Raw genomic sequence first — 23069 nt, 5'->3', positions numbered from 1 at the left:
AGACACTTATAATCATACGAATGTTTTCATCACAGCATGGAAATAATTAGACTTGGAAAATCCAGCCTACTGTTGCTGTAGGGTAAATTGAAACAAGAAGAGAATTTGGTAGCTTATTAAAAAAGATTAGAAAGTGAATGTACAGCTATATTGAAGAACAAGAGCTGTTTAAGTGAAGTGCAACACAAACTCTTGAGCATGTTGGACTGAGATAGATGAAAAAAACCAGTTTGGCACTCACAGAAGTACAGCAATATCTTTAGACAAACACTGAAACCAGAAGACAAAGGATAAGATTAAACAAGACAGTATTTCAGTTGGAAGTCTCTTTCCCACCCCAACCCGTAATCAGGTAAGAGTCAGCCCCCATATGACGCACCGCAGAGATCTTGGAAGCTGAGGATACTAAAACTAACACAACAGTCCATATTAGTCTCTGAATTATGATTTTTTTCTTAAAATATTTCCATGCCTCCATTCTTCCCAGTCTACTACTGTCGAAACTGCTACCTTATTTAATAAGCAGACAGGTGTTCTAAATAAGTTATTAATCAGATCTGAAGTAATTTAAAAGCTAATACAACACTGGCTTCCACCAGATTTCCAAAACGAGTCACTGAAAAAAATTAAGCTGAAGTGAAACAAATGAGTTGTTATTTCACTGCAAAAGAATTAATGCCAAGATGCTGAAAGAGAACGCTTTAGAGCTCACCTGGTGACATAAGCACATATTTCATGAACTCTACGTGAAAAAGCTGCGAAACAAACAATTCTAGCAATAAAATCTCTGATGTTAGTACATTCATTGTCATCAACTCGCTATTATCACTGCAAGTAGGTCTGTAAGTGAGGGTATATAATAATTTCTATATTAAAGCAACCAGAACATTCCATCCTATTATTAACATCATTTGTAAGCAGAAAAACATCCCTTCAGCCTCCTCCAAACTGAGGAAGCCTCCCTAGTACTTCTCAGAGACTGCTAATATTCTTAAGAAGAAACAGGATTATTAGAGAAAACTTGTGCTTGATCATGCAGCCTTTCTCACAATCTGGACAGTATGCTGGGGATTTCTTCAAAATTACTTAAAATACATAAATCAAACCACAAGTTCTAGTATTTCACGGGTTAGGTGAACACAAGCAAGCAAAAGAAGATTTCAACAATATCTGATGATTTCTCCCCTCTTTGCCCATTTTGAAAGAGGCTGATCTACCCAATACCACCCAACATACTTTGTTCTAACGGAGCTTATTCATATGAACAAGAAGGAAGCTCCTACCTTGGATTAATCTTTGCTTCTTCCATCATTTTCTTGAAATCCTCCTTGGCCTGCATTATTTTGTTTTTCTTTTCCTTGCGCTCTTCTTCTGCTCGAGTTTTCACATACTGATCAAATACCTACAGAAACACCAGTCACCGACATAAAACATGCAAACCTGAAGCCACGTAAGCTCTAGGCAAGGAGGAAAAATCCCATTTCTTTCCTTTCCTCTCACCAGAGAATCAACATATATGAGTTAGAAAGAAGAGTTAGGGACTCTCTATATTTGAATATGCAGATTACTCCAATCTGCTGAACATACTGCATCTAAACATGTAATCTGAGACCTGTGAAGAAGTTTCTTACACGTTCACATTATGTTAACATTTTTCTGGATCATATGTTCAAGACAGTAGACACTTCTTGCATTCTTGAAGTTTTCCATTTCCCTACATCCTTTTGAAGAAAAGCTTCTGGACTGAAAACTTGCTTAACTATAAAAACACACTTTAATTTTTCCCCCAATCACTTCTTTTTAAAAAAAAATAAATAGATTATTCATTATGTCAATATTTTGAAGAGACGCTGATGATTCTCACCATTTCATTCAGGTTCTGGGAGCTCTCTGTACGCATACAACTTTCACTGTGTTAAAACAGTAGATCTTCCAACCACAGAAAAAATAAAACCTATTAACTCACATTTCTTTGCTGGCTTCCATTTCCAGACAAATTCTAATCATAACAAAAATCCCTTGCAACACTTATTAGTCTGGAAGGTTAGCAGGAACAAAAACCGCAGCCTGAGCATTTAGATAAGGCTTGCAGTAGCTATGTCTGGATGTGGAGTGAATTTGACTTCTCGTTTACCTGTTTTCTTTCTTTTGGGTTGAGAAGTAAGTAACGAGGATCAAAAACTATCTTGTGTAGCTCCTTCTCCCATGTTGAAAAAGCAGAGACCTTTAATTTAAAAAGTCAGATTTTAATTAATGCTTAAGTTTCCTCAAATATACAAAAGTTGTACAGTTCTGCTTGAAAAATATAGGACATTTGATGAAAACAGGGAAAGAAACTCATCCTGAGTTTTCATCACTAATAGATGATGGAGGCTGCCATAGCAAGTTTCAACACTAATTGGCTCTGAAAAGTTCTAAATAACAGCACATGCTTAATTACTACTACCATGTAACATTTCAAAAAAAGGTAAGACTTGAGATTCTATGTTCTCGTGTCCCACGCCAGCTCTATACCTTTTCTAATTGTTATGACTGTAAACAGTTCTGCTACAAAAGAGACTGATTTAAATGTGTTCTAGCTCATCTTAAATAAGCTTTATTAAAACTATCCCATAAAATCCAGTTACTGAAACTAAATGAAAGCTGCATAGGCAGCTGGAACCACTTCCAGTTTTTAAAGTTACTATATAAATTTATATTCCAATAGCCCAATTTATCTATCAAAACTGATTGGTATCAAGCAGTTTTCAAATTCAGTTAACTAAAAGCAAAATATCTCCCACTTAAGGAGAACAGTGTACAGTGGAATTTACTGCTTTTCTTATGTAGGAACAATTCCAAAAACACTGAGGATGTGTCCAGTTTGTGTGCCCTATTTACTTCCAACCACAGCTTTCAATTAGGTAATCACTTAACTCGGGGAAAACAGTTGGGGGGGGGGGGGGAACAAAACAAAACAAAACAAAAACACCTCACATCTATCTTGATATTGTTTAATTTCAGTTACTTAGAAATAAAAATTCTGCTAGAATTGTAACATTCTTTGAAATATGGAGTCTTGTACCAAATGAATCCATCAGAGGAAGGATGAAATTGTTTTCTTACATAAAGCACTGCAGGTTCTGAATTCACTAAGAACTGAGACCTCTCCCTGAACCTCCCCCTCCCTCTATCCCCTTCTCACACACACGCACACACACACTGATTTCTGACCCCTCTTTCTAGAAGCATGTCCTTGAATTGTTTCATCCGAGCCTCCAGAGGGACAATGGCCCTCTCTCGAGCAGCTTTAATTTCAGCTTCCATAGCAGCCTCCTTCTCTGAATCAATATCTTTGTTATCATCTTTCCTGAAAAAAAATTAAACACATGGTGTAACTTGAGAAGTAATAGGTCAACCCTGTAGGTTAGAAATGAACTACACCAGGACAGAATGGATATAACTGATTATTTCAGAAGTGCAGGCTTACAAATGACAAAAGCCATCCATTGAGACTTGGATATGAATGCTTTCACACTGAAAGAGCTCAAGAACCAAGGTATGCCAGTAACTTCAGTGTCACCAAATGACTCCAAGAAGCTAGCACACTCTGGTTGTATTTAACAGACTCGCCAGATGAGCAGGTTCTACATCAACTGCACTGATTTTCTTATCTCCTGTTCAAAACCATGAGGCCCTGTAAAAAGACTATGGTTAAGGGAGTTGGTTCAAACTGCTAATACCTTACAGCCATCACAACAGAAAACGCTGTAACGCAAGCGATGCACTCACTCCTCAAAGCATTTCTGGAAAAAACTGTGCTGTTTGGTGACTTACATTTACTAACAGCAAATGCACTTTGTCCCAAACCAACTCAACCCCCTAACTGGTAACAACCTTATGATCACCCCTAAGAGTACAGAATAACAAATAAGATGGTAAAACGACTTTTAAAACAGTGTAAGTAACTCAAAGTGACATTTATCACTTCAACAGGCAAAACAGACCAAAAGACTGAAAACTCCTAAATATTTATAACAGAGTGAAAAACGAGTAACCACTATGAAAATATAGATTTTTTTTGGCAACAAAATCTGTGCAGAAATTAACAAGCTAGATAAACAAGCAATAGGAGTAAACTAGTTAAGACAAACTGCACTCAACATGTTCCTTGGATTCACCAACTTACACCATTTATTTCCATTTCAAATGATTTCCAAAGGAGATGTTATTTCCTCTACACATGAATTTCAGCTCAGAGAAATACTTGAGCTGCTAAAGGAAAATAACGTGTTGATGACTGTGTTCACCAGTCCTATCAGTTACTGTTCTACTTTGCTGAGTACAACAGTATACACATCGCTCAGATGAAAAACTTCAGTTATTTTATTTACACAGACCACTTAGTACTGAAAAAGCAAACTTACTTGCGCTTTTTAATTTTAATAGGCTCATCTTCATTTGCTTCCTCTATAGATTCATGCTCTTCTCTAACTGCAACAGATTTCAAGAATACTTCAGATTTTATATTCATGAAAAGTTTGTAATTCACAAATGAAGCCTTGTGCAAAAACAGAGGACAATGTGTGCAGCAATAAGGTACTCTGACAAAGGAACACATATGGTTTTCAGCCACTTTCAGAACAACACTACTAGAATTTGGCGGCAGGACCAGTGGACTTGTGGTCAGCTTTGGATTTAAAGTGACACACACTGACCTCTTATGTACAGGGAAAAAAGCCTCAGGCTAACCAGTCTAATGAAGCACATTTGGATCTCCTGATTACCTACTTGCACTTTGCTTTCCTCCAACTACCAAGCCCACATGTCATCCCAGGATCATCTACTAGAACTCATGCCAGAAAGAAGTTTCATCTCAGCAGCCTCTTGAATGTTCTCTGCTCTTGGCAGCTGTTTCCAAAACTGTGTTCCACCTGACGTTCTCTAAGTCAAATCCTCTTCAGTGAGAGCCCATTTGCACATTATGATTAATCTTTTCCAGCCCTCAAACTCCTCTTGCTTATAAAACAAACACAGTTCCTTTTTTTTCAGTCAGAAAAACTGTGGGATTTTTTCAGCCTGTTGGCATTTAGAAAAAAAAATTAACCTTGTTAGTATCTACTTTCTTCAATTGGCTGTTTTGTTCCAAAGGACTCTATAAATCTGCATTCCCATGAGCCTTCTTAAATTCCAAAGTTATATACATTTTTCAATATGCCCTTACATTTCTCTCACTATGTAAATCAACACAAAATAAGTGATAAATTATATTCAGACTTCTTAAGAGGGCAATAAGATTGTTCTTACTAAGTTTTTTTCCTTCTTCCATTCCTTTTTTGTGAGGAGGTTCTTGAATAATTTTGTCCACATCAGCTCTTCCAATTAGGTCATCTGGTCGGTCCCACATAGAAAGACGAGTGGTAGGGTTATAGAAGAAGACACGCTCATCACCAGTCCACACCACACACCTAGAAAGTTAACGGCCAGACAGGAAGCCTTGCATTAGCTCTGACTCCATTCGTTCTGTATACCTGTTACCATATTCAAAGACTGAAACAAAGCATAAAATGTCACAGATCCAGGTTATACTTACTGCACAACTACCAGACATTCCTCCTGTCCAAATGGGATACTGACTTACTGCTTTTCTCTGCTAGCAGATTTGAAATGCAATTTTTAAAATGCTTTTTATCAGGAGCTGTAGTATACTCAGTTTTTCTCTAGAAAAATATATTAGACAGCTGAATCAGATTTTGGGATGAAATGTACCTCATCTCTTCAATGCCCCGCAAAATACGAGAAAAAGCAACCTAATGATTGTGCCAGAATTTTATAAATGACAGGATGAAAGAACTGTAGAGATAATTTGAAGGGAGACAGTTTTAAATATCAAACATTAATAAAAAAGTATTGATGGCTAAATAACAAAAATGAAAGCATCCCTTTCCCGTTAGTAAGGTTTTTGCCTTGGTCATCCAAACACACAAAGATGATTTATGTATATCAGAGCAAGAGTAACCTCATAATGACATTATATGATGTTATACACACAGGTAGGTACCTGATGAGTATCTACACCAAGTGGGGAAAAAAAAATAAAAAAATAAAAGGAAAAAAGAGCATTGTTTCATCCAGCCAGCAGATGCACTGATTAGTTCCCCATGACATGCGGGCAAAAGAAGTCCAAGGGTTTTTTTGGCCAGTATTTCATACCAGATCCAGGAGCAATTCCAGAAGGAATCAGTGGCAGATGAAGGGGCCTGGGATATGAAATCTGTACTGGTAAGGCACCTCATCGGACTGCAGCTGGTGTGCGCTAGAAAGGCTGTACACCACTGAACATCATGAGAACTGCCACAGCGTGAACAACGGTGGCTGGAGGAATCCGTTATTTGGGACAGAAGCATAACAAGAACAGGATCTTCACACGCTATTACTTCTTCTAACTACCCAGTAACCTTCCTGGTGGCTACAGGAAACGATGTTTCAGTCCTGCAGTAGCAGGCCATAGGGGAAACCGTTACCTACCATGGGGTTCCTGGAATAGGAGTGGTTGCAACCGGCTTGGCCTTCTGAGCTGCTTTTTCTTCTTCAGTCATTTCTTCCTCCTTTGGCTCCTCAAGGAAAAAAGAAGTTACAGGACTCAGACAATGACAGCCAGTTAATTATTTGTTACACAGTAACTAACTTGTTTTAAACAAGCAAATGTATTTTGAAACAGTGCTAACAAACAGCTCACAATTACTCGTCATCCATGCTTAAAACAGAAGCATTGGGAATTCAACACATAGACGGTAACTGCTATTCAAAAAACTCAATCAATAAAACCTCTAAGTGTTTACTTAACTTTGACTTCAATTAAACCTTATTTAAATGCCATCCTTGATCTGCATTAATTCTTTAATCGAGGCCTGAACACAGGGGCAAGGGTGTAGTTTCTCACAAAGGAATTTTTATTTATTCTTAAAATTAATTCACTTGAAAATGTGACACAGCGTATGAGACAGTCAAAATTTGCAATAATCTTTGTAGTAGAAATAAGCAAACTAGCAACTACCTCAAAAGTAAACAGGGTGACGGTGTAATAAAAAAAGAGCAACTCGATTATGTGCTTTTGCCAACTAAGATACGTTAATGATCACAGCAATCAGCATAAAAGCTTTAATTTTTATTCAAACACCTTAGCATCTTCAAGAACTATGCCTTCTCAGCATGACAAAGTGCCTTACAAGAAAAAGTTCATTTTGCTTTCTGCAATGTAAACACTGCAGACATTTTGTAGGACACGTGTTCCTAACAGACTAAACTTCTCAGTTATAGCACATGGAGAACAAACAAGCTTTGTTTCAACACTGTTCAAAATAAAGAAGTAAATTGATAGCCTTTTCTGTTACTTTAAGGATTTCAAACATTCAGGACAATTTTCATTTTTCTGAACATCTTAAATCAGCAAGAGAATATCATGTCTATGTAGTTAGCTAACTTCTTTCTTGTGTTCTTACTAATTTCTTAGCTCATTAACTCACATACTCTGCATTGTTTTTAAACGCCCTTTTTTACCTTATGTAAGAAAAATAATTTGAAAAAGAAAAAAAAAAAAAGCTATGAGTCCAAAAAGGCAGGCTTTCAAGATCACCCCAGGAATTTAAGAACTCAAATTACTAACCATGTCTCCTGTCAATATGCCTGGTCTACAGATGCATCCACACCTGTAGGATGTAGGATTCAAAATGGCGATACTGACTATTTGGTTGCAAGGTCTTTTACCTCCTTTATAAGTTCTTTTATAGGTTCTTCTTTTGGCTCTTCTTCTTCTGTCTCCATTGGTAAAGGCTCCTCCGTAGGTTCTTTAATTGGCTCTTTAATCTTCTCTTCCATTTTTTCTAAATAAAGAATTTTCGTTAGTATTATTAAGAAACTATTACAGAACCCCAATGATTTATTCTTATCAGTATGATTTTCCAGGCAGAACAACAAAAACGAACTTATTTTTAATGTATTTTCACCCCTTTCTGTCTTTCTTGGGCCTTACAGTGTCTGCTTATAAAGATGTGATTATCTCCTGTACCAAGATCTGCTTGGGAATGGAAAACGAAATACGGTAAGGCAGCCTGTTATACTAAAAAGCTAACTAATGTGTACCAACAGAAATAGCTGAAACACCAATAAAAATATCAACGAACAGTTGCAACCAAGAGCATGACACTGAAGACCACTTTCAGAGTTGAAATACTGTTGACAAAATCAGAATTCTAATGGAGAATCATGTGAGGATTGCTCTGCACTCATTTAAAAAAAACCTATAAAATGTGTAATATTTACTCAGCAAAATTGACATTTGCTGTCTTAGATGTTTCACCTCAGTAAAAAGAAGACCTATTATTTAAACCTGAATTGTGAGAAAGACGAGTATTAGACTAGCTAACTGTGTAGATGTTCTGAATTTTTCTAAACAAAGATTTCTTGTAACTGAAAAATTCAGCAGACAATAAAAGGTAGAACTATTTGGGTCTGACTGGATTTGTTTTCCTAAAAGACTTTACAAACTTAAAAAAAAAAACCCCAAAATTACACGATTTTTGGTTTTTGTCCCTTCTTCCTTATTTACAATACAAGAACAATTTCCCTCCAATATAACACCACCCACGGATATAACGTGGATTCAAACAAACACAAGTCACAGAATGTGACCAGAATAAGACTTAGGGATGTGGATAGAGGGAGGTAATTCATTTTTTTTCCTCATATTCCAAATCTGTTTATATACTTAGTTTTTCAAGATCTGAAATTCAGCATTCCAATGATCTTAATTTTTTCCTGGTTTACAGTCTTCAGAAAGTGAGGGGAAAATTCAGTTGTTCTATCTTTCTGCAAGTGGGATCTTCTCAAACACGTGAGTACATAAAGTACTTACTTTCTGCTGGAGTGGAAACAAACATTTACCCAAGTGTCATAGGGTTTGGAAGCAACTGTAGAGCCAAATACTCTTGGAGTACAGTGAGAGACAAAGAAACTAACTTTCAGACTCAAGACCAACTCCAATGAATAGGTATAATCAGGGTTTCACGATATTCTTAAGGGAGATAAGGGATCAGAAATTTTCTCGTTCACATTTTCAAACACAGCCATTAACGGTCTAAGCAATTCTGCCTCGCATACAGCTTATTAGAGAAAAGTACCTTTTTCTTTCAGTTCTTGGGGCTTTTCCCATGTTGACTCCAAAGTCCTGTTGTTATAATAGTACGTCTTTCCGTCTGCTGTTTTGTACTCTGTCCACTCAGAGACAGCTGTTGCTCCAGCCAGCGTAGCAGGCGAAGCAGCAATAGCAACCTGAGGATGGATCATAGGTACAATGGGAGGGGCCATGCCTGGCAAGACACCTGTATAAATAAGGGGGGAAAAAAAAAAAAAAAAAAAAAAAAGAAAAAAGAAGGAAAAATGAAAAGGAAAGAAAACAGTAAGTGACAATGAAGTGCATAAGAACCACAACCTAGCACGTGAGTGACTTCATTTATAAATAATCAACCTATATAAACAAATATAAAGATCGTGTTCAAAATTAAATTGGAAAGCAATGCATTGTTACTAAATTTTCTTCCTGCATTTTACAATCAGTAATGCCCACATTATCAGGCAAATTACGTAGTTTATTATTTTCTATAATGTATAATTCTGCACAGCACAAAACTTTGTTAGTTTTTAGACATTTGCTTTATACTTCAAAATTAAGTGCTCTGTTTATTTTAAAAGTCTTTATTAGATCTCTATAGCAAATAATTATTGAAAAAAGTTCTACTCCACTCTGTAATTCTGCTATCATTATAAGAGATATTCCTAATGCTCTTGGAAAAAAAGATAACTGGCTTGAATTTGAGCCATAGAATACAGAGTAGAACCTTGATAAATCTTGATTTAAAAAAGTTAACATTAATTCAGAGCCTTGGATAAAAACTGATGAGAATGAAATAATTTCAGATTGTGTGACGGTTTTGTTTAGTACTGCACACTGACTGGAAAAAACATCTTATTCACATCCTAAAGCAAAATGGCAAATTAATACCCAAAGATAAGAAAGCCAGAATGCTACATTATCCTATTATTTCTCTATTCACCCCAACAAAATGGATATACTGAACATATTTTGAATTACAAGTTCTAGAAAAACAAATTGGATAGGACTAGAACTACGGGAACATAATTTCGAGCGTTCAACGTTTATATGAAAAGGTCTATCTTTTTAAATAAGGGACAAGCACACATTGCACATTTCTGTAAAGTATTCTCAGTAACGTTCCTTAAATGTGGTTTGAAAAATGAAAATTTATACTAAGACACACATACACACACACCAACATGCGAGCACAATCATGTCACTATACATGTGGAAGTAGGAAAAACAAAAATCCACACACAAGAAACTAATCACTAGGAAGTATGGGCATGAAGAGGTTCACAGTTATTACAGAACTCGATGATCACAGAAAACTGTACTGGATTTTTTGGATAAAGTAAGCTAACACTAACAGTTATTTGGGAAAGCTATTTCCTGGCCAAATATGATATTTGCATTTATACTGGTTTTGAAAATACAGTATAGCTATTCATTCAATTGGAGAAGCAAATAAATAAATAAAAAAAACAACAACATTCACTACCATGCCAACTTACAGACAAAACGAACTAAGATGGTTTTGAAAATTACCGGTCTTGGTGGTAGCGACTGTCTTTACATACGGGCAGCTGACTATTTGCATCATTGCTACACCTGTAAAACGGATAAGCAAGCATGTTGGAAAGCTGCCATTGTACGTCAGCTACCACTGGGGTCTGGATGCTACAGATTTCCTGCTACAATTTGGAATGCCATTTTCAGCTGGCAAAGAGAAAGCCTCCTGGCAAGAAAATGCGACTTATTTTTGCTCCAACATTTTATGCCAGATCAAATATAAAACTAATTTTAAGCCGCAGCAACAGTTTCCGCCTGCATCAAACCAGCTGTCTAGCAAGTTATTGGGATGTCATTAAAAAGAAAAAAGCATTTCAATGAAGACTCAGGGGTTTAAGTTCATTCTAGGGGGAACTCAACTCTCCTTGTAGGGCAGCCCCATGGGAAAATATTCTAATGGTGGTGTTTTCCACCGACAGCCCTCGCTCAGATCCATCACGGGCGCAGCAACAAAGTGAAACTAACCGTCTTTGCTATTTTCAGTCTGCTGCTGCATTTAGAAAGCAGTGGTAAGAGCAGAGGGACAGACTGAAACTAGTTAGACTAGCAAGGCGTGGCAGGGTGAAAGACAAGTTCAACCCAGAGGGAAAGCTGAGGTTGCGAGGGTCATTACAGAGAGGCTGGAGGTGGGAGAAGAGGGGGGCGGGGTGGAGAAATAAAAGCAATGAAGCTGCAAACAGAGGTACACAAAGCTGCTCTAGGTCAGAGGCAGCCAACATTTTATTTTATCTTTCATTATCAAAGAATGTCACAAGCTGAAAAAGTACTCTAAAAGCAGCATAACTAGCCCTCAAAAACGTAGCATCATGCACTGCTCTGCTCTCCAGCTCATTATGAAATGACACAGAAAGGCCACAGAGAGGAAAGTGTCTCATCCTCATCAATTAAACACAAAATGCAATAGGAAATTAGACAGGGGCAGGGGAACATGCTTCCAAAACCCTCCATTCTAGGGTGTGGAAGGAAACTGTAGAAGTTCTCTCTACATTGGTCTAGTCTGGACTCTGAGAAACTGAAATACTTCAGAAACTTCCCCTTAAATGGTTTTCTATTCCGTCATCTGAGGTTGGAAATCCTCCAGTGCAAAGTGAAATTAAACCCCTGTGTTTATAACCAAAGTAATTTCTGTTTTTCTTCATTAGCGATCCAGTATGGAAAGCGTACCAAAATTCTGCCAATTTATTTAAAAATATATTTGTGAGAAGACAGAATTGTAATGTTCTTTAACAGTAATTTCAATGAAAGAATTCAGAACTAGTTTTATAAAAAAAAGTATGAATTGAGACACAAAAACATTGACTCAAACAGCACTGAATGAAGCGTTTGTCTAAATCCGGGGGGATGTCATGTTATGTACTTCAAAATGAATCTGAAAATTCGTTTTGTTAAGGAAGTTACAGCATGTCTTAAAACTGGGTCAGTATAAATAACGCCATCTGCGGGATCACTGCAATTAGAGATACTGCAGCGCAGATAAGACTTAGCAAATACCCAAGCCGTTTCCTCTGCCAAGTTAATTCTCAAACATACAACTAACTTTTAACATACGAATTAAGAGAAAGCAGACTTACTTTTTAAGATCTGAGATTACGAGATATCGCTAATCAACTCTTCCATCGTTCCGTCTTACTATAGTATAATACAGAGATTAACTTTGAAATCACTTGACAACAGTATTGTTCAGCTCTGTCTCTGTAACTTGAAAGCAACCTGGCTGATACTGTATCTAGTACTGAAAGCCCCAAGCATCTACACATTAAAACTTCGTAAGCCTTTTTGACCTCACCTTATACTGCCATGAAGTAATTTTGACATCTCTTTTGTTTCACATTACTGTAAAATATTTTAAAGGTTTCCTTTTCTTTTACACTGTTTATAAACCGTTACAATCAACTCAAGCCACAACTAGCTGAAGGAAGTAGACTTATTTTATTCTGTAATCAGGCAAAATGACAAATTAAAGTCGTCAGCAGAAGCAGGCCCTTTACTGCTAGGTATCCTTCCTATGTATTACAGGTTCCACCCAAAAGGCTCATCTCACGGTGAGAACAGGAGAGCAGCCCAGGTCTAAGACTTGCTACCAGGAAAGTTCTGAAAAAAATAGTTTTCAAAAATGAGTTTAGGGAGAAGATCAATGTTCTTGCTCTGTCCTTCCTTCTGTATTGCATTACTCACAAAACATTTTGTCTGAGAGCTTATGAAAAAACTCAACCCAAGCACACCCCACTGGCACTCTGCTGCTTTGGCCACCCACGTTCTCCCTGACAGGGCACACCTGAGTGGGTGACTATATCCTTCAAGGGTATGTAAGGACCCCTCACTCTATGCTGATCCCTCGCTGGCAATGTCAGGGGTTGCAGTTAAGAATGTTCAGCTGACCACCTTTAAGGCTTAACCCTTATTGTTCTTCCAGACCTCACAAATACACAGACACTGGAACTCTCTCTCTCTCCTTTATGCATTTGTTGTTCAGCTTTGAATATCAAGTTCAGAATAGTGTTTGTTCCTGTCTTAAAACAATGAGTACTACACTGCGATTTCCTTTTCCAGCAAATTACAGATTAACATCGCTTTGCCCCATTATTTTAGAAGACTATCCTAAAAGCAGAGGCAACGCGAAGTTGGTCTCCTCTTCTAGTTAACAGAACTAACACCCATTTTAACTTCTTTGATGCTTACACCCTTTATCAAAGGGGTGTTCTAAAGGACTACTTTTCATCCAGCCAATTGGATGGAAGGTAAAGGCGTCCCTTCACACGTACTGGATCGATGAGTTGGAAGAACAGCAGGAAAGAAGTCACCTCACTCAGCTTGTACAGAGTCAAAAATATGAAGAAGCTGCTCAGAGCTGCTGCTTTGTAATTCTTAATTAGAAACTAACTCATATCCAATACAACTGCAGTCTCAAACCTTCCTTCACAACAGAAAATCATCAGGTCTCGGGATATATTTAGTGCTACTGCACACTGAAAAAACATTAATTATTTTTGTACTAGAACACAAACTCATATCTAAATATTTTATAAAAACTTAAGAAAATATGATTTACCCAGGAACCAGTGGGCTGCCATCTAAAATTTCTTCTCAATGGTCTTTCCATCTAAAGTCTATGAACAATACCCCAGCATCTTGAATACCCTCAGTTTAAACCTCAACATGTTGTGTAAGCATTCAGCATCATACTTGATAGCTGCAAACCAAGAGAACTGGAAACATCTCACATCATTCAGGGGTAATGTGTCTGAATGGCAATTTTTCCTGCTTATAAATATGTTATTTTATTATTATTTTATTTTAATTTCTTTCAGCTATAATCCACGTCCTAATAAATATTTATGCACAAGACTTAAGGTCTAAATCGAGCAAGTAGAAAAAAATAACAGCAATATTGCAATGAGTAAAATATAGTGCTACAATATTCTCCGAGTCACATATGGATTCTGTCCCGAAGCTCACTGTTATTACAATAGGACAGCAGACACATGTGTCATGAGATTAATCTTTAGTGCAAGTCCTGTATTTTCCTAACATCTAAAAAAAAAAAAAAAGTTTACATGTTTAAATGCAGCTGTTTTCTGATATGTATATCAAAGAACTAGAAGTAAAAAAAGGTCATGTTCTCGGTTAATTAAAAAGTCTGTCTGCTAACCCTGAATTCTTTCAAAAATACTCTGAGTGGAGAGGATTCAGGCAAGTTCCGTACACAGTGGACACATGAGTGCAAACAAATTGACAACATGGACATGTAGCAGACAAGACAATTACAGTTCGCCAATTTACCTGGAAGTGGAATAGGCATGCCAGGAAGGGGGACACGAAATGGAGGTACCATTACTGGTGGAAAAGCAGGAATTGCTGCAGTTGGTTGAGGTACTGCATGAGGAACTGCAGGAGGCAATGTCTGTGGGACTGGCTGGGGTACAGTCTGCACAGGTGTAGCAGAAGGAGCAGAGGTTGAAACACTGACTGATGGTGTGGCAACTGAAACACCCGAACTCGGGGTCTGGTCTTGTGTGGTAGGTGCTGATAAAAAAAAAACAAAGAACACCTTGTATCTCAGACACTACAATATATTTGCTGCAAACATACTGGCTTCTCTGTTTCCCAACAGATGTTACATAAGCAGATACGCTTAGATATAATCAGCAGGAAGACACTCTTGGACAAAAACAACTTTGCCTTCTCTGTAATATTAAATATTCGCAAAGAAAGTCAATTTCAAATTTTACTTTGTCCCATTCTTTACACCTAACAAGTCTCTACAGCAGTAGCAAGGGTGTATCAAAGGACAAATGTAGTCTGAAATGAAATTCTACTCTGTATCCCTGTTCAGAAAAATAGAAAGGGAATGTTACAGAGAGTTTCAAATGGAAAAAGGTTGTTCTCATGTCAAATGAACACAGGTTCTGCTTTTTAACAATAATGGCAGCAGCAGCAGCATGTGCATGACAACAGTCTGTCTAAAACTACATTTATTAAGCTTTGATCCAAGAGTGGAAAAGTGTCAATTAAAAGAAAAACAAAAAAGTATAAATAGGCAAGGAAAAGGAAAGTACTTTTATTTAGAAGCTGCAAGGACTTTCTTGGTCTTCAGTGCCTCCCAGTGGGAAAATACACTACTAGCATTCAGCTCCATAAACCTTGCACACTGACTGATTCCGGCACTGAACTGAGAATAAATAGTGCTACGTATCAAAGCACTGGCAAACAGAACCAGAGACACGACGGATTAAACTCGTCAACAAGCCCTGCAAATTTACACTGTAAGACCTGGTGGAGGGGAGGAGGAACTGTTGTAAAAATGAGCTAATAAAAAAAACCACCACACCAACTTATGATCATACTGTATACGGGCATACTGTGCATTTTCTTCAGTATTTAATGACTACTGGAAGCATTCCAAATAACATACCAGTATTAGCATATTTTAATAAAGATTTCTGATCTGTCATTAAGTGTTTAAGAAAGGTTGAAAGTTCTCAGCACTGCCTAAAATTTAGGGAAACAGAGCAGACAGTCAGTATGTGATTTGTTTTAAGACCTAAGTCAAATCAGTACCAGACAAGAATGAAGCTCAGCCAGAAGTCCCAGTTTTTTTTACAGGTCAAGTCTGAGAGCTATATTATTTTAAATGATAAAATTTTATCACCTAGGCACAGACACCAACAGTAACAGTTCTTGAAAGCAAAGGCAAAGTTCAGCAGGTAGAACAGGTAGAAGTGGAACAGATTCTCAGCATCCAATATTAGGAAATTTTGCTTCAGAGAGGTGCATAAGGCGCCGTTCAAAAAGCAGGCTCAGTTCTCAAGAGTCTAGCATTGGGCCAGAAGCCAACATTCACCTCCTGCTTAGTTCTTGTTACTCAGCAAAATGGTTAGAGTAGACCATATTTCAACAACGCAGCTGAACACAGTAGTAAGTTACCTTTCAAATTAAATAAAAGCCTTAAAATGCTTTGAGCAATACAAATTATTTGCTACTCTAATGATCTGTCCTCCCTCCAGTTTTAACTCAAAGTGTTATTTGAGGGCTACCTAAATTTGACTGCCTTCCATACACGGATGTCTGAAGTTTGGGTTAAATGACTTGTCTGACCTGTTACAGGAAGATGAATTCCAAAGGATGCAACTATGCACTACAGCTGGAGTCAGAGCAATTCAGCAGTCGCTCATCATCTGCATTCTCTTTGGCCTGACCCAGTGCACGCATTTTTGCCAGCACAGCTACAACAATCACGACTGTCGAACAACAGGATTCCAGATCAGCACAAATGCTGTGCTTTCTGTAGCCCTGCACGGAGGCAGCAACGCTAACCAAACTGTTCCTTAACAAGTATACCTTGCTTCGCACACACTAGGTAATCCTGCTAGTTTGCTGCTGACACACCCACGTGCAAAGGGATCTACAGTCCCTAAAACACAGCCCTATACAGATGCTCTGCACTAGAGGCACTCCGTTAGCACATACATGTCAAAGTATAACACAAATCATACTGTTTCTGTCATATGGAGCCATAGTGTGTTATGTGCTGCAGAAATTCAGTGCCCTTTCCTCTTGAGGTTCCCTCAGTTGGCAAACCCTTAAAAGCAAAGGCTCAGCCCATGTAAACAGCAGTCAGCTCCAGACTATTACGAAGGTCATGAGTGAACAATAATAGCTCTAAGGACTTTCTTTTTCCTCTTTTGTGCACCTCTAGCAAATGGGAACGCAGGAGGCTTAGTCAGAAGAATAATGCTAATAAAAGTAATACACCAGCAGCAGCTCTATTCTGCTCCCAACCAGTCCTGCACAGCCCAGGAGCTGCACGCAAAGATCCAGCCTCTTAAAGCCACAGATGCCATCTCGGAAACAGAGGAAATCACTGCAACTGTAACTGCTACCTCAGATTAAGTTTTATCATGAAATACTTTAAGAACCATTTAGCTTTATCTATAGTCAAAAGGAAATGGATACATAATAGCTTTGAGATGATGTGATAATTGCAGAAGAAGACATACAAAGACTAAAGAAAAAGCATTGCATGCTGATCCAGTATTACTCTCCTGAAGTAACTCGTTCAGATTGGGGGGTGGTGTGTGTATGTGGAAAAAGAGAGGTTTACATGCAAGGTTCTTCTGGATTAAATGCTGTACTTTAAACTCATACTCCACTTCACGTTGAAACAACTTTGCCTTGGATACCAAGTTTGTGCGGCAGTAACTCCCCAAAGCAGCATCCCCACCATCTGCTCCCCATCATCGCAAAGCTTGAGAAACCCTCAGTTACTCACTGGAAATTGTCTGTGACACTGAAGTGGCTGTGGTTGTGGTAGAGGTTGTGGAGGACTGAGTACTCGAGGACGTGGATGGAGACGCTGCAGAGGCAGGACTACTGGTGGTGGGTGTGGAGGCACCTACTGCTTGTGCCTGGGCCTGCGCCTGGGCCTGCGCAGCCAGCATCGGCGTCAGCTCCGACTGCTGAATGACTTTGACCCCATCTGGCTTAGTCCATGCCGACTCACGTGTGCGCGCGTTATAGAAATAGACCTACAAATTAAGAATGTCACCATCAAACAACTGCTTATCTGGAGGAGGAGCATTTATGAATGGTCTGGTTTCTCTCGTTTTAAAAATAATTAACGAGAGGATAGACAAGAGCGTAGGATTTCACCACAGTGCCAGACCGTGTATGACATGTTCACAACAGCAGTAAACACCCATAACTTCCTTGTATCTGGTAACCATCTTACCTTGCCATCTGGAGTTTTGTTTTCTACCCAGATCTCTTCAGCTGGGGGCATTGCTGGTGTTCCAGGGGCAGAGACAGGCGGCATTCCAGGAGGGAACATCATACCAGGAGGTGGTGGCATGCTGCCCATGGGAGGAGGCATAAATGGTGGTCTCTAAAGGCATATAACAACAATAATGATGACAACACCATCTTCAGCCAGAGTTTTCCTTTATTAGAACACCAGACAGTACAACTATATTAAGGTTAACTCAACCAGTCTTGAGAGTTTCTTCTACAATGTACTGCTACCAGCTCAGAGTGTGCTTTCTGACAAGCCACCACCTATGGCAGAACGGCTGCAGTGTTTCACATCTGAGATCTCCCTAACATAAATGCAAAGCACCAGAAAAAAGCAGCATGAAAAGAAATGGGGTGAGAGAAAGCTCCTCTCCCAAAAAGGAGAAAATATCCCAATGCAAGAAAGAGAAAGAATGGAAGAACTGTTCCTGAATAATTGCCTCTCAGACATCCCCAGCTGTGAATCAAATGAACAACTAAACAGTTACACAATGACCTTCCCAGGGAAGAAATAATTATAAAAAAAAAAAAATCACAACTAAGCATCCAATTTATTAGCCTAGCAGAGCAGCAGATTTCATTACAATCTGTGATACTTCTTGCTTTCCCATTGACTAAAACTCTAACTCGTGCTAAGACAAAAAACCAGTATCAAATTACACTTCCATTATTGCATCAGCGTAAGAAATACAGAACTGCCCTACACACCACTGTTACCTGAAAGCCTCAATGCCTGCTTTCTAATTCAATGTACAAGAAGTTTTTATTCTCCTTGCTTATTTGGACCGTTCTGAAATTTCCTGTGCACGGACAAAGTATAGCGGATACTTCCCAACGGAAAAGACAGCTGACAAAATCCGCCAGGTTCTGTAACTTCTTCTGCATACACTACAACTGAACCGATGATCTCCATCACTGCAGGTCTAACTGACCTTGTGATTCAGAAGCTTTCCTCCGCACAAAGACAATACCAAGACAGCTCACCGGTAAAAACCTTTGAGCTCCGCACTCATAGCGCAGTGAAACGCGCACAAGCAGCAAGGCTAGGGCTCTGCTGAAGCTGGGATGTGTGCAGGAAATCCCGTGTCACGGGAACTGGGTGGCTCGGTGCGACACGTTGCAAACACAGACCGCTAGCTGCACCCATGCCCCACTACCCTTGGTGGTTTCCAGTGCGTGCCATGTCCTTCATTTCTGCCTGTGCTTAGATTCTTTTAGAAGTTTCCCTGAGACCAACATTTCTGCTCTAAGAGTGGTATTTGAAACCGCTTTTTAAATTATCGTACCAACTCTGATTTCCATTAAACCCTTATAAAGGAAGTCAAGAGTACGGGGACAGACTTGAAAACAAACAAAATAGCCATTAAGTAAGGACAGCCTGTCTTTCCTTCCTTATTTCTTCTCCACAGCTCCTCCACCTGGCCACAAGATGATCTTTTTCTTTACTGCTCTACAATCTGTAAAAGAATCCAGCAGAAGCTCACTTTTTGCCTGCTGTTGCTGCTTTCCCCTCCCCCTCCCAAAAAAATAAAGGGCTCAGACTGCTCCAGGACAGTGCTGGGAGCAAGGAGGGGATGCCAGGTGTACAACCAGGGGATCCCGAACGCCCTTCAGCTCCACTCCAAGCACACCCTCTCCTCCAGTTCTACCACAGGATCTTTCAGCATCGTTATCTCCCCTTGCACCAGAAGCAGGAGGAGAAGCTGAAAACCAAACGTTTGGTGCAAAGCAGAGCACGGTGCTGACTCGGCATGAAAAATCTGGACGTGTTTGGTGCACGGACTCCATGTACAGTAATGAGTTGTAGAAGACATGCTTACTGCACGGCATGATCAAACAGCCATGATCCAACAGCTGAGAGCTGAAGCATATTCAGAATATAAAAACCAAACACACAAATCAAGGAGACGGCATCACCCAGCCTTGGGGCTTCAAATTTACTCTGGCTGATTCCCGAAACTCCTGTTCTCCTCTCAGTCTGGGTTCCACTGCACATTCCGACACTCTTCACTGCTTCAGAGCTTTCAGGGTAGTGGGCACATGAACACCAACACCGAGCAAGAGGGAAAATGGGATCATAAGGCACCAGAAGAACGGTGCAGTAGGTGAAAACAGTCTTAAATATTAATGTGAGCAGGAAAACATACTCTAGAACAAGGCCTCTAGTCTTGAACGAAAGGAAGAGAAAAGATGACACTCAGCAAGGTGAGTAGGGCTGTCTAGATCCCTCAAACATACTGTTTCAGTCTTCAACGCCACAGGACTTTCGTTCAGCTGAGAACGTTTCCGTGAAATGAATAGCTAACCTGCCTGAGCAGCCCACGCGCTATCAGCACGCTTTACGTTCAAGAAGCTAGAGAGGAAACTGCTACGGAAAATACGCACCGGTTTCTTCTTGAAGTCTTGTCCTAAGGTTGATGACAGCATACAAACCTAAACTACAACGCGATGCTAGCTTATTTCACATGAAGTCCATCTCAAGTCCTTTTCCTGCTCCCGCTGCCTCCCCTCAGAGCGCTCCCTCCGTTTCACACACAGCGGTCTGCAGAGCTGACAGTGAACAGTCTGCATCGAGAGTAACGTGGAAAACAGCTCCCACCGCCCTGCTGCCAAGAACATATGCAAAGCAGGGCCTAAAGTGCCACGAAATAACCCATGTCAGCGCTTTCTCCTTCCATCTTGCCCAGATCCCTACATTTCAAAATAAATTTCACAGCACTAAGATTTTCACTATTGTATTACAAATAGTGGATTTCAACCATTATTCACAAAACACGTGGTACTGTGCACCTCCTTATAGGCCCCCCTGTAGTCCCACAGAGTAAATATACCGACTCCTACAATGCCACTAAAACAATACCTTTCTTATTCACAAGTGTGCTGAACCTGACGCTCTCCAAGTCTCTGAGAAGTAGGCAAAGGAACCCAAGCCTACATCACCATGAAATACAGACAGAAATCTACCTTACTTGAGCCAAAAAAGCTATACTGTCCCCGCAGGTGCCAGGAACGCTGTAAGTTTACAAAATAAACCCAAACAACCCAGCACAATAACAATAAACATAAGGTGAAGAGCATTCTCCCTCTGCCAAGAGTAAACTTATGTCAGCACAAGGGCCACCTGCAGCTGCTCCAGTCAAACACCAAGCCTACTCTTAGGCTTTTTTCCCCAAGTGTTCCATTTTCCTTTGTCAGAGTGCTGACAACCTCTGGTGCATTACTAACAATGCAGCCTCCTGAACCCGGTGCTGAAACAAAACACACCTCGCCACCGATTATACAGCTGTTCTCAGAACTGCCGCCTGCCCTCCTCACCGATCCCTTGGTGACCAGTAATAACAAACTACCACAGCGATGGCAGGTGTGGCCACGCTGGAACCCACGGGGAACCCAGCTGCACCTCTCCGCCAGCACCCATCGTTACCTCACTAAGTGCACGCAGGCAGAACTAAGATAACCCTAGAAGGCTGGTGTGTGCTTCATGCGCCTGCTCTGGGGCATTCAAAACCCGAGCGTGGCTGAACCCTGCGTTCTGCACAGCCACAGGGCACCACCGTAAGTCAGCTTTTAGCAAAGACTCTGTTGGTGAGCACATCCTAACTGCATAATTGATTAATGCAGAATTGCCTCAGGAGCTAAACAGCAGTTGCATTTACATACCACAGGCATGCACTAGTTTTACAATACCACGCACGAGTCTGTTTTTGTCATGACCTGCTTTTTTTTTAAATCTATTTTAATGTCTCTTCTCTTATTATTTCTTCATGTGAAAGCACACAAGAAAAATCCCTAATCTCAACTCAACAAGCCAACAGAACGTCCCATTCTTTACCTGTAAATGTGGAGGTCCCATTGGTGGAGGAATCCCTCCCGGAGGTGGCATCGGAGGCATGTTTGGATCAAACGGAGGACGCCCAAAAGGGGGGCGAGGCGGGGGAGGAGGACCTCGCATCATACCAAAAGGTGGAGGTGGTCGCATGAGAGGCGGTGGGCCTCTCATGACTGCGTTTGGTGGTGGAGCTGGGCCACGAAATCTCAGTGCTTGCTGCTGAGCCATTCTGTGGATAAGGCCAAAGGGAAACAGAGTTCATTTTCGTTTGCTGCTCAGATGTAGGAAAACCAATCATTACAATAAACAGGGAAAAACCCTAACAAAAATCAAAAGGGTGTGAAAAAATGCCAAGTTTGAATAAACAAAGTTAAGCGTGCAACTACTTCAACAGTTTCTTCCCCTTCACAATTCAAGTTCGTTAGTCCTCAACTGTTACTTTTCACTCACGGAAATGAATAACCTACGGCTGGGCTCAGGGCAGGCAGGCGTTGCAGAACCACATCCAGTCTGCCAAAGCTCCTGCAGCTCTGACGCCTGCCTGCACGTACAGCCTAGGCTGCTCACGCTACAGCTGTCAACCATGCCAAGGGCATTAAATACTCTGTTGTAGCAGTGCCTGCCAGGACTATCTACATCCTTCACATTTGTCACCTATGGTAGGAGCTGACCGTCGCACTCAACCCGCTGTGCCCCCCAGCCCTCTACACAGGGAGCTTTGTAAATGTATATATAGAAAAAAACGTTCACCTTTGGAACCAACAAACGCTCTTCTGCTGCTCTCAGGAAAACAATTTTGCCCACCATTTAGTGCCAGTGCAATACCAATGTTGGCATGCTGACTCAAAATTGAAAAAAACACAGGTTATGAGAAGGTGAACGGCAACACGCCCGCAGCTCAGCGCCCCGGCCGGGGCAGCCCCGCTCCTGCCGACCTGGACCGCACGGGCCGCGGGGAGCGCGGGGGGCAGGCGCCGCCGGAGGGAGCTGCCAAGCGGGGTCCCGCCCGCCCGCCGCCGCTCCCCGGCCGCGCAGTTCCACGCCCCGGATCGAAGCCGCACGGGCGGCCCTCGGCCGGCGACGACGGCTCGGCCGGCCCCACGCGGGGACAGAAAATGGAGGCGGCGAGAGCAGCTCCCGCCGGACCGCCCGCCCCAGCCCGGCTCCGCCCCGCCCCGCCGGCCGCGCCCAGGCCTGGGCCCGCTCCCCCGCCGCCGCTACCGGCCGCCCGCCGGGTGCAGGCCAGGC

At 40.6% G+C, this 23069-nt stretch overlaps 1 protein-coding gene across 6 annotated transcripts in view; it reads right to left on the bottom strand.

The window, feature by feature from the left end:
- TCERG1 (transcription elongation regulator 1) overlaps window positions 1-23069 on the bottom strand; it is a 34465-nt gene that overhangs the window by 11148 nt on the left and 248 nt on the right. The window contains exons 2-15 of one of the 6 annotated variants that reach the window (XM_086758623.1): window positions 22572-22659; window positions 21825-22050; window positions 17934-18086; window positions 17475-17730; window positions 14486-14728; window positions 10682-10744; window positions 9159-9359; window positions 7747-7862; window positions 6508-6596; window positions 5287-5447; window positions 4407-4473; window positions 3214-3349; window positions 2135-2224; window positions 1284-1402 (exon numbers count right to left, since the gene is read on the bottom strand). In XM_086758623.1, the coding sequence (XP_086614749.1) occupies window positions 1284-1402; window positions 2135-2224; window positions 3214-3349; window positions 4407-4473; window positions 5287-5447; window positions 6508-6596; window positions 7747-7862; window positions 9159-9359; window positions 10682-10744; window positions 14486-14728; window positions 17475-17730; window positions 17934-18086; window positions 21825-22049 (1919 nt within the window). In that variant the 5' untranslated portion in view covers window position 22050; window positions 22572-22659. Of the gene's footprint in view, window positions 1-1283; window positions 1403-2134; window positions 2225-3213; window positions 3350-4406; window positions 4474-5286; window positions 5448-6507; window positions 6597-7746; window positions 7863-9158; window positions 9360-10681; window positions 10745-14485; window positions 14729-17474; window positions 17731-17933; window positions 18087-21824; window positions 22051-22571; window positions 22664-23069 lie in introns of those variants that run through there. The other 5 variants (XM_086758624.1, XM_086758619.1, XM_086758621.1 and 2 more) reach the window with 5 other exon arrangements.

The sequence above is a fragment of the Chlamydotis macqueenii genome, chromosome 14 (assembly GCF_036417535.1).
Source record: "Chlamydotis macqueenii isolate bChlMac1 chromosome 14, bChlMac1.mat, whole genome shotgun sequence".
Lineage (NCBI taxonomy): Eukaryota > Metazoa > Chordata > Aves > Otidiformes > Otididae > Chlamydotis > Chlamydotis macqueenii.
This window is presented reverse-complemented; position numbering and strand designations above follow the sequence as displayed.